The sequence below is a fragment of the Sarcophilus harrisii genome, chromosome 1 (assembly GCF_902635505.1).
Source record: "Sarcophilus harrisii chromosome 1, mSarHar1.11, whole genome shotgun sequence".
In the NCBI taxonomy this organism is placed as follows: domain Eukaryota; kingdom Metazoa; phylum Chordata; class Mammalia; order Dasyuromorphia; family Dasyuridae; genus Sarcophilus; species Sarcophilus harrisii.
This window is the reverse complement of record NC_045426.1, coordinates 210165457-210178204: the sequence shown is the minus strand read 5'-3', so window position 1 is coordinate 210178204 and position 12748 is coordinate 210165457. Positions and strand designations below refer to the sequence as shown.

General features: G+C 33.6%; 1 protein-coding gene and 1 pseudogene across 5 annotated transcripts in view; one reads left to right on the top strand and one right to left on the bottom strand.

Moving 5' to 3' along the window:
- Positions 1–12748, bottom strand: part of GIN1 (gypsy retrotransposon integrase 1) — a 38595-nt gene that overhangs the window by 14800 nt on the left and 11047 nt on the right. For 4 of the 5 annotated variants that reach the window (XM_031968844.1, XM_031968834.1, XM_031968860.1 and 1 more), the window contains exons 2-3: positions 10853–10998; positions 8186–8379 (exon numbers count right to left, since the gene is read on the bottom strand). In XM_031968844.1, coding sequence (XP_031824704.1) covers positions 8186–8379; positions 10853–10991 — 333 coding nt within the window. In that variant the 5' untranslated portion in view covers positions 10992–10998. Of the gene's footprint in view, positions 1–8185; positions 8380–10852; positions 10999–12748 lie in introns of those variants that run through there. The other variant, XM_031968864.1, reaches the window with a different exon arrangement.
- On the top strand, positions 101–229 carry LOC111719599 (annotated as a pseudogene).

The window sequence follows — 12748 nt, the reverse complement described above, 5'->3', positions numbered from 1 at the left end:
CTTTCCTTAATTCAAATGTGCTATATCCAAATTTTTTACAAACTGGACTTATATGTTTTAAATACTCAATTGTCATTTTTATCTTAAAAGAAAACTTTCCAGCTTTGTGCAGTAGTAATATTGTAACCAATGAGGTTTATCTGAGGTGCAATTATTGCTGTTAAAAAAATAAAAAGGAAAAAGATGACTTTACAAGCAACTAACTAACTTCTCTAATATTAAGGACAATAGGATATCTTGGTTCCTTCTCTTCACCATCACATTCTATCTTCTGCCAAACTCTTAACAGAAGTTCCAGAATGGAAAATCATAAATGTAAAATATTCAGTCATCTTAAGATACTTAAGATATTCTAAAAGTCTGCTGTTTCAGTTATTCCTAGTAATACTGTAATTGCAATGGATACCAAGTTATAGTCAGGCATTTTGGATCACAAGAAAAGGAGGAGCAGAATTAGAACAACCACTTCAATCATTAATTATTTATTAAGGGCCTACTATTTCCCAGGTACTGTGCTAAGTGTTGGAGGTACAAAAGGAGGCAAAACAGTCCCTACCCAAGAACTTCACAGTCTAATAGGGAAGATAACCAAATAAATACATACATAAAAATATTTATAGGACATAATAATTAACAGAGTAACAATGGAATTAAGAGGGATCAAGAAAGGCTTCCTGAAGAAAAGGCATTTTAGTTGGGACTTAAAGGAAGCCAGGAAAAGAAGTATAATGGCTGAGACAAGAAGGATGAACATTCCCGGTATGAAGCTAGCACTACAGGTTCAAACTGCACACAGTGGGGGGAAATGTATAAGATTGCAAAGCTTTCCTCTACTTTCCTTTGCCTACTTGGCTACTTAGAAAATAAGGCCATTAAATATTATTATTTATTATTAATAGAGCAGGTCTTCCTTGAAAGATGCCTGCACAAGCCTCAAGATGTTTCCTATAGCTTAGAATATAGAAGGTGGCTTCCAACCCTCAAGGCAGTTGAAGACAAGGCATAGAGTAACAAAAAGAAAGCCGATTACAAAGCCAAAGTGACCTAAGACAGAATTTTAATGGGGACTTAAAGGAAGACAGAGAGGTCAGTAATCAAAGAGGAAAAGGGAAAGTCCTCCTAACATGGGGGACTGACAGAGCCAAGAGATGGAGTATATAATTGGTAGAACAGCCAGAAAGCTAATGTCGCTGGATCAAAAGTTACATCTCAGGGAATAAGGTGTTAAAAAAAACTGGAAAAGTAGGAGGGACCAGGTTATAAAGTGCTTTGAATGCCACAATATTTTATATTTGCTTCTGAGGCAACAGGAAGCCACCGGAGTTTATTGAGTAAGAGGGTTTTATGATCAGATCTGAACTTTTAAGGAAATCACTTTAGCAGCTAAATGGTTTCATTTCATTTTTTATCCCCAGTGCCCAGAACAGTGTGAGCTTTAGAAAATGCTTGGCAATTTAATGAAATGCTTACTAAATACATGATGATTAAAAAAAGTTTTTCGAAATCTAACATGACCCCCTACTATAATGATAAGGATTAGAGATAGTGAAAAAGGGCCAAGGACACTAAGAATGCAGTAATTTTAAGTCAGTCTAAATACATTGAACATGAAATCTTTATCTAATGACAAAGGACTTAACCCACTTTGGGTTAATGTAATGTTACAGATCAATACTGATATTATCTCTGGAAGAAAGTAGAAGACACAAAAACTCAAGGTAAACGGAAGGAGAGGTCAGAGTTTTTCCATGGAGAAATACATCAACACTTGGAAGCAACAATATCGTTTCATTGATTATTTAGAGTTCAAATGTCCATGACAGCAAAGAAGACCACCATGAATATAACAGTGGCTTATTTGTCAATGTCTAGTACATAAAAATAGAGAAATTCTGTGAAGAATCTGCCAAGATACAACAAACTACATGGTTATATGCCTTGACATTCCATGACTTCACTGGAAAGTTAGGGGAAGAAACCAAAAAACATAGACTGGAACACTTTTTTTGGTGACAAAAGAGGGAATATAGTGGCCTGGTCTAGTGGGAAAATAACTAGATTTGGAGTCAGTTTCATTTGCAAAATGAGGTTAGACTAGATGTTATCTAAGATCCATTCTTGTTCTATGTAATGGGCTGAGGCTTGAGTTGATGCACTGAGGTCCCAAGCACATGAGGCTAAATAGTAATTGGACCATACTCTATTAATATACATGATTGGATAAAGAATGGCCCCTGCCCACTCTCTGTGCAAGTCCTGATGTGTTATATAGGAAATGACGATTTTGGTGGGTGGAGGCAGAGAGACAGGAAGAGAGGCGGGGAGAGATTGAGCATGGGTTCCATACTCCTAGGTGCTGGTTGTGTGGCTGCTGGTCTAGCTAGCTTCTTGACTCAGCTACACACATTGCTATCACCGATTCTCTTCCACCTCCAATCTTTCTTCACTGAGAATAAAGACCGACGATTTTCCCCTAACCTGAATTCCTGACTCCGGCTGATTTTAAAATACGCGGTCTTCACAGTTCTAAATCTATGATGCTATGAAAAATTAAAAATGAAATAGATTCCCATCAACTGAGTACAAATTATAGCATAAGAGTATCATGAAATGCTATAGCACCGTAAGAAACTGTAAATATGAAGACTTCATAAAAATATGGAAAAATTTGTCAGAATTAAGGCATAGTGGAATCAGGAGAACAACATACCCAATGACTAAAATAATGTAAATTAAATGGTTTTTAAAAGTTGCTGAATTCTAGTCAATTATAAGGATCAATCTTTGTCCCAGAGAAATGATGAAACACAGCTCCTTTCTCTTGACAGAGATAGGATACTTTGAATTTAAAAGATGATATATACTATCAGATGTGGTTGATACCAAGTCATAGTAAAAACAAAAGGTATCAATAAAGCAAAATATATATTACATGGTTCAGGATTTTAAAAAATTAAAGAGTCTAAGGACTTTTAGATTACTCAGAGCATCTATACCATTAATATTTTCTTCAAAAGGAAATCGAAGACCAAGAGTTGGGTAAGGCAATGGATCTTAAAAACAAAGCAACATCACTTTAAAAAAAAAAGAAAAGAAACTATTTCTTAGAGCCCAGGAGAGAGCTGTTGTTTGGAATAAGAAACCTTTTCAAATGCAAATTAAGACAACTCTGAGATACCACTACACACCTGTCAGATTGGCTAGAATGACAGGGAAAGATAACACGGAATGTTGGAGGGGATGTGGGAAAACAGGGACACTAATACATTGTTGGTGGAATTGTGAACACATCCAGCCATTCTGGAGAGCAATTTGGAACTATGCTCAAGAAAGTTGTTAAACTGTGCATACTCTTTGATCCAGCAGTGTTTCTACTGGGCTTATACCCCAAAGAGATACTAAAGAAGGGAAAGGGACCTGTATGTGCCAAAATGTTTGTGGCAGCCCTGTTTATAGTGGCCAGAAACTGGAAAATGAATGGATGCCTAGCAATTGGAGAATGGTTGGGTAAATTGTGGTATATGAATATTATGGAATATTATTGTTCTGTAAAAAATGACCAGCAAGATGAATACAGAGAGGATTGGCAAGACTTACATGAACTGATGCTAAGTGAAATGAGTAGAACCAGGAGATCATTATATCTCAACAATAGTGTATGAGGACGTATTCTGATGGAAGTAGATTTCTTCGACCAAGAGACTTAATTCAGTTTCAATTGTTCAATGATGGACGGAAGCAGCTACACCCAAAGAAAGAACACTGGGAAATGAATATAAACTGCTTGCATTTTTGTTTTTCTTCCCGGGTTATTTATACCTTCTGAATCCAATTCTCCCTGTGCAATAAGAGAACTGTTTGGTTCTGCACACATATATTGTATCTAGGATATACTGTAACCTATTTAACATATATAGGACTGCTTGCCATCTGGGGGAGGGGGTGGAGGGAGGGAGGCGAAAAATCGGAACAGAAGTGAGTGCAAGGGATAATGTTGTAAAAAATTACCCTGGCATGGGTTCTGTCGATAAAAAGTTATTAAAAAAATTAAAAATAAAATTTAAAAAATAATAAGAAAAAGAAAAAAAAAGAAACCTTTTCAAATGAACTGTCATTGTTCAATTATAAAACTGAAAATTTGTTTTTATCATTCAGTCATATCCAACTCTCCCATTTGGGGTTTTCTTGGCAGAGATACTGGAGTGGTTTGCCATTTCCTTCTTCAGCTCATTATATGATGAAGATGAAGAACTGAGGCAAACAGTTTAAATCACTTGCCCAGCATCACACAGGTAATAAATACCTGAGGCTGGATTTGAACATATGAAGATGAATCTTCCTGATTCCAAGTCCAGTTCTATATCAGAATTAGTACTTATTATAAGAATAACAATAGAAATACACTGTGTACAATTAAAAGCAGCTACAACTTGATTCATTTCAATAAACTAGTGGGAAAAAAATAAAATACATGAATTCAGAGAATCACTATTTCTAAGAGAGGTCAAATGGATATAAAATAATTGCCTCAATGAAGACACAGAATGAACTCAGACAGACAGAACCTTGCTAGCTGGAAAGATAAAACAGCTAAAAGCAATAGTGATTTAATATACAAACTTAATTTTAAAGTATTAGGTAAGGCAGCAGAAGGAAGTTTTGGATCACCTCATAAAACAGGGAGAAGAAATAGAAGGAAAATTAAATCTGCATAAAATTGGTTTAGGACCCAATTAAATCAAATTATATCCATGGCACTGGTAAGCTAATTTAAGGTCCATAAATAAACAATCCAGAAATGATTTACATATTTATTGAATACAAAATGGATAATTCTGATTATATTAAGTTAAAAAGTTTTTGAATAAGCAAAATCAATGCAAACAAGATTAGAAGGGAAGCAATAAACTGGGAAAAAAATGTAAATTCAAAGGTTCTGATAAAAGCCTCATTTCTAAAACATAGAGAACTGACTCAAATTTATAAGAATTCAAGCCAGTCTCTAACTGATAAATGGTCAAAGATATGAACAGCCAATTTTTAGATGAAGAAATTGAAACAATTTCTAATCATATGTAAAGGTGCTCTAAATCACTATTGATCACAAAAATGCAAATTAAGACAACACTACACACCTCTCAGATTGGCTAAGATGACAGGAAAAAATAATGACAAATGTTGGAGGGAATGTGGGAAGACATGGCTCTCTTCAACATTGAGATATTCAGGCCAGTTATGATGAAGAGAGTAGTGGATCACAACATATTTTTGTTCTTTTTGTTATTGTTTTCTTGCATTTTGTTTTCTTTCTATTTTTTTTCCTTTTGGATCTGATTTTTCTTGTACAGCATGATATTTGTGGAAATATGTATAGCAGAGGGTCAACTAGGTGGTAGAGTAGATAGATCACCAGCCCTGAAGTCAAAAACCTGAGTTCAAATCTGGCTTCAGACACTTAACACTTCCTAGCTGTGTGAATCCTGGGCAAGTCACTTAACCCCAATTGCCTCAGAAAAAAAAAAAAAAAAGAAAAAAAGAAAGAAAAGAAAGAAAAGAAAGAAAAGAAAGAAATACGTATAGAAGAATTGTACATGTTTAAGATATATTGGATTATTTGCCGTCTGGGGAAGGGATGGGGACAAAGGAAGAAAAAAATTTAGAACACAAGATTTTGTAAGGGTGAATATTGAAATTATCCGTGTATACATTTTAAAAATAAAAAGTATTGATTAAAAAAATAGAAGGAAATCTCAAGCAATCAAAAAATGAAGAAATGAAATTTCAAGTTATTGACAAAAGGAGAATAGACTGAAAAAGAACAGGAAAAACTAGGCGACACTCTTACCAAATAAAGGAAAGAGAGAAGACATCAGTAACTTCTGACACATATAACTTACTTTGGTCACCTTTGTGGAGATAGACACAATGAAACTATGAGAAAGAAAATGATATGCTTTCATAGACTATGTTTTATAACTATTTTTAGGTGCTGCAGTAGAGTAGCATAGTAGAGTCCTAACTTTGGAATCAAGAAGATCTAAGTTAAAATCCTGACAGACATTAACTATGTGACCCTAGCCAACTCAATTAAATTCTCTCTGCCTCAGTTTCTTCATTTGTAAAATAGGGATAATAACACCTAACTCCCAGGTTGTTGTAAGAATTAAGTAAGACTGAATATATATATCTAGATAGATAGACATGTACAGTGCTTCACAAACTTTAAAGTCCTATATTAGTGGTATTATTATTGTTATTATTATTGCAAAAGTATATTTGACTCAACAAAATAACAACAAAATTAAACTTTTTCTATCAATAAGACATTACCACACATTAGAGAGATCACAGAAGTTGAAAGGATTTCATAGGCTATGTGGTCCAAGACCGTTACTTTATCAATACAGAAATAGCTGGACTACGAGAAGGACTTGCCTGAGGTCACATAACAATAAATACTGAAAGCAGGACTTGAATTCAGATTCTTTGATTTCCCAAGAATATGTTAAATTGATATCATAGAAGATTACTTGATACATAAAACCAGAGTGTCAATTTCATTGCATAATATACAGTTTATCAATATTAAAACAAGATACAAATTAGGAAGATATGCTTATCAAAGGCATTCATCATAGAGAATGAATTGTGGAGCACCCCAAATCAAAGAAACATTCTCTATGTATATTAGGCTTCATTAGATGCTCATCTTTAGGGATGATCTCTATGCTTATAATATCAAGTCTCAGAAAACTGTAAGGAATTCTAAACAAGAACTATAGCTGCTTTAAAAAAAAAACAAAACAAAAAGCATAGTAAGAAAAAGTATGGAAAAGGAATGCTGCCCAATTTTTTCAAGTGAACATGAAAGAAAAGTACATTGAATTAGTTCATCAATGTATAGATAATGCATAGAGTGTGATGATGGATGATGAGCTAAGCCAAGAACTGAAAAGGAAGGGAAGAATACAATATACTGCATTATGTGCTGTGATATCAAGGATCCTAAGTTGCACCCAGACACAAAGACCCAATAGAAAAAAAAGATCAATATTCTCCTGGTGGTTATAAATCACAAAGAGCTATACTTTCTATCAAGCAAAACTTCAGGAAGCCACAGTGATGTGTACAATAGCTGCAAGATACCGATGTAGTGCTATGCAATGATGATTCATGAATAAGTAACATAAAAGTTATCAGCCAAGGAAAAAAAAGACCAGTAGGAAGAGGCAGGCAGAACAAATAGACATAGAAAAAAAATATACCACTACTTATTCAGCTATTCTCCAACTGAGGGACCAAGCACTTACAGTCATCAACTATTTAAGTCCCAGAGGAAAGCTTCTGGCCCATCACAAGAATTCTTAATAGAGGGTCCATGAGAAGCTTTGGACAAGAATTGCATTGGATAAGGAGTCAATGGATTGTAATCTCTATCAGTGGAAGAAGGACTACCAATGAGAAAGATTTAAAAATGTTTCATTAGTTTACTTTCCAAATGGTGATATAGCTTTCCAAATTCCCTTTTGAATTTCCATTACTATCTTTGTCCCTTACTGGTAGGAAAAAAAGTTAGCAACACATTTTCAATAAAGGAAGTGCTATCTATAAATGACAGTTGGACCTCCAAAGTTCACAGAGATAATGGACCTGAGATACAATGAATTCTAACCTCATGTAATCTCTGTCATCACAAAACTTATGAAAAGCTAGACCAAAATAGTGTTTTCTATGTAATATTTTACAGTTTAAAAAATTTTTTTGTTAGCTTGATTTTTGCCCATAATTAATGTCATTCAAAATACTTCTATGAGTTCCAAATATATCCATTCCTCTGACTCCAATCCCACCCCCCCCCCCAAAAAAAAAAAAAACACGCTGCACTGGAGAATTCTATAAAAGAAACAAAAATCACCTTTTAATATTACAATTTTAACTGGCTTTTTCTTATCTTTCCAGTCTTCTTATTCTTTATTACCCTCCACATGATCAATGGACTTTGTGCTGTTCTTTCTCATAGGCACTCTATCTCCTGACTCTGCTTTTTTACTAACTGTCCTTCATAGCTGGAATTTTCTCCCTTTCACTTTCACCTCTTTCTTTTAGCTCAAATCCCAGCTTTTATAAGAACCCTCTCCCAGTTTCTTTGCATTGCTAATGTCTTTCCTCAGAGATTAATGCATACCCACTGTTTGACATCATTGGTCACAGATGTCCAATAGTAACCAGATTCTACTAGAGTAAGGGTTCTGGATATGCCATGATGAGCTCCAGTGTTGTTTTCATGGCATTCTCTTAGGACTTTGTTCTTCTCTTCTTCTGAGATAATTACTAAACGATTTTGTTTTTTGTCCTTTCCAATATAGAATAGCTTTTTCTCTAGAAGAAATAATAAAATATTGAATGTTATTTTTTTTTTTTTGAGATTTACATGCTTCCTTTATTCTGTGAAATTTAGCTTAAAATTTTACCTATTCATTTAAGTCCCACATAGTTTTTACAAACCTTTCACCTTCAAAGTACAGGAATATTTATGAAATTATTTTCAAGATAAATTTAAAAGGTTCTCAGTTGTTATATATGCCAAATGACTGAAAAAAAATTTTTTTTAAATGACATGTAATCTAAGTTACACATTTTGTAGTGGCTTAAATAGAATTATTGTTTTTCATCAACCATAAAGACTGAGTGTCTATAAAAATGGTTTCTATGCTACATTGAGTTACATGATTTTTGAAACCATGAGAAATATGATTCTAAATTTTAAAAAATACTAAGTGTTTTTTAAAAGTGTTCTTCAAATAAAACCAGCTCTGCAATGACTTCAGCTAAGTTCAAATAAAATAAATAAATTCAGTCTTAGAACAACTTTGGTAAGATAACTCAAACTAAAAGAAGAGGTAAGCAATCAGAGAAAGGCTTAGAAAATATCTCTATCTTCTATCTTCTAATTCCAAGTATTTTTATTGGCTGTCTGCCATGCCAGAAACTCTCTCCTCCTTCATCGCCACCTCCTGACTAACTCTCCCCTTCCATAAGGCAGCTAGGTGATATAGCAGGCAGAGCACTGGATTTGGAGTCAGGAAGATCCGAATTCAAAATTGGTTTCATACACTTACTAGCTGTATGATCCCAGGAAAATCATTTAACTTCCATCTGCTTCAGCTTCCTCAATTGTAAAATGTGGACAATTATATCACCTCTCAAGTATTGTTCTTAGAATAAATTGCAATGTCTGTAAAGTACTTTGCAAACTATAAAGCACCATATGAATGCTATTATTGTCGTTATGAAGCCTTTCTCAATTCTCTTTAATCTCAGTGCCTCCCCTCTGAGATTCTTTCCAATTTTTCCTGTATATATATCTATATTTCCATATCCTCTCTTTTATTAGTCTCTGAGCTCTTTGAGAGAAGGTATTGTCTTTTGTCTTTGTAGTCCTAGAAATTAGCATAATAATATCATGGCACAATTGCTTAATAAATGCTTGTTAACTCTTAGATTGTAAAAAAGTAAGCTTGCTCCCCTACATTCATTTCCTACTTCCAAGAACATTTCACTGTTTGTGTAATCAATTTTATAGAAGTCATTCTGGAAGAGAGAAGGGAGGAATTTATTTGAAGGAGGATGAAAGATCCCAGGAAATCTACCGGGAAATAGAAATAATTATGTTTATTTTTTTATCAATGTAATCACTAGAAGTGGATGGTACATATATCTTATGTCTACGTACATGTAATCCAAGATATACTACCAGCCTTCACTATAACTAAGCTCAGACAAATTATATTTATTTATAAATAAAACATTCTTGTTCTCTATTTCATATATGGTTTATGTAACTGTATATGAATTGAGGAATTATTAGAAAGAGTAGGCCCAGAGATAAAGGTGTAAAAATGGCCTTGAGATGATTAGAGGAATCCCTATTTCTATATCCTTGAGTAAAACTTGCAAACTATTGCTAAAATAGTATTAATTTTGGCTTAGGGAGAGCTACTGAACTATAATTGCTTAACATATCCATCTGTCTATCTGAAGAGAAGCATAGTAGAGAAGCAAAGAAAAAGTACATTTCATTTTTCGGAAATGATCTAGGGCTGTTTTTTTTCTAAGTTATTTGATCCCTTGGGTTCCCTTTTTGGACTCAAGAGGTCTATTATTTCAATGATAATAGGGAACTCCTCAAAAAGGAAACTCCCTGAGACAATGAAATATAGATCCACTTTGCAATTTATAAGCTTAAAAGAATTGTCTCTCAGTATATGTTTTATGGTTGTGACTTGCCCAAGGGCAGAAAGACCAGAAATGTTTGGAAACAGGACTTGACCCCCAGCTTTTCTTTACTATAAAGCCAGTGTTCTGGCTTATCTCTATGTTGCTACAGCAACTCTAGGGATATACATTATCAGTGCCTGACATGTTTGTATAGTTGGAGAGCAGAAAGAAAGATCCACAGGAACAATACATGATTCTTTAAATGAAATTTGTTTAATGTTGGTCATCTTAATAGCAGCATGTATGTATGTATATATATATATATATAAATGGTTAAATTAAACTCACCTTAGAAGAATCATTAGTGGCCCCAAACAGACTTCTCTAAGTACTTACAATATGGAAATGCCAACACTAACTTATTATATTGCAATGGAGCTTTGAGCACTTATTGCTAGAGAATGAAGAAGTTGAAGGAAAAGGAATGGGAAATACACAGACATTACTTAAAACAATAGAGTCAAAATAAAAACCTTTTTTTCTGGTCTAAGTAATATTGATCAGAAATTCTGAGTTCCTAAGGTACTCCCAAAAGTAAAATTTGGAGGAAACAAATTTTAGATATCTACTTTACCTTTGAATTCAAATTTTTTTGCTGCTCTCCTTATTCCACTTCTCTCACTTGGCAATGTAGTTGGATGATATTCACCTGTTCGCTTGTAATACGCAATCTGCTTTAAATGAAGACCACCATTTTTGCCACTACGGACCATTCTTAAACTGAGACAAAAATATTACAGATATTGTTAATCTGATTATTATTAACTCTCCATCCCAGACTTGCTTCTGTCCTAAAATGTCACTAAAAGAGGTTTGCAATCTTTATGTGATCTTGAACAGACTCTTTAAAAGATTTTTTGTATTTATAGTTTAAAAATGACTTCAGTAAATTTATTTGAATACAAAGAGATTGTTTAAAGTAACAATTTGGAAAAATACCTTTAGATAATCCATATGATAATTAAGATATCTGATTATCCATACTTGATGAACATAATTATATGGGGGCTTTGATTTATATAAGGAACTGACTCTCCCCACCCCCATTTTTTTCTATATTATAAGAAATATGAGACAGTATAGCATAAAAGACGGAAAATTTGAAGTCAAAAGAAATCTATATTTAAACCCAATATCTCATACTTCATTACCTATGCCAATTATAAATATATCTCAACCTCTTTAAATTGTAATTTTCTCATCTGCAAAAACTGTTATTGTTGTTTTGTTGTTCTCACTTGTGTCCAACTCTTCATAGCAACATTCGGGTATTCTTGGCAAAGATACTGGTGTGGTTTGCTATTTTCTTTTCCAGCTCATTTTGTCAAAGAGGAAACTAAGGCAAATAGGGATATGTTATTTGCCCAGGGTAAGCTAGTAAATGTATGAGGCAGATTTGAACTCAGAAAAGTGAGTCTTTCTAACGCTGCCCAAGATTATATTGACTGTGCCACCTATTTGCTATGAAATATGTTTATGTATATGTGTATATATACTCATATACACAATTTTCCAAACTTTAAGGGTCTAATACATATCAGATTTAATTATTAAAAAAAAAAACTATTCATTGAACCAAATACAAAATAAGAAAAATGAGAAGAGAAAAACAGAAAAGGAAAATTAATTTTTTTTTTCCTCTGTCCAGCAGAATATCAGGGAGAATTCAAAATATGTAACAATAAATTTTCATTTCAAGAGAGAATATATAATAATAGAAGAAATTCATTATTTCTTTAATATTCATTAATGTTCATCTTTTCTATTCTTTTGTTCTCTGCTATGCCATTTTTACTTTATTCTTTTTCCTCCCTTTATCCCCATCACCTCCCCCAAACAGGCTACATTCAGCATAGATATATATGTTCATATCCACCCGCAGACCACACAGATCCCACTCCACATATGTGTGTGTGTGTGTATGTATATATATATATATATATATATATATATATACACACACCAAAAAAAAATACATACATACTCACACATACTCAGACACATATCAGTTTTCATTATTATTTTAAGAAACAAACTACTCTAGCAGAACAAAGAGGATTCTGAGTAGTTATTTAATGTCATACACAACTTAAAAATATAACATTTAAAAATGGTTACACTTTATCTTTCACTTTTGGAATACTAAAAGTAGTTATGACTGTCTCTTCTGACCACTTAAAAATTCCTAGGAAGGATTTCGAAAAAAGCCTACTGAAACTGTCAGGACTGTTAGAAAGAAACTGAGAAACTTGATACAGTCCTTGCTGGCAATGGCCCTCAAGGTGAGATATATTGATTAAATTTCCTCCTCAGTAGACTGAAGTGCTACTAACATTTGACAATAAACTAACACTTTCCCAGGCTCTCCTATAACATTTCTTTTTCTGTCTCTTTGTCTCTCTCACCTCCCCTTCCTCACTCATCTCTCTCTCTGTCTGTCTGTCTCTTTGTCTCTCTCTTCCTCCTTCTT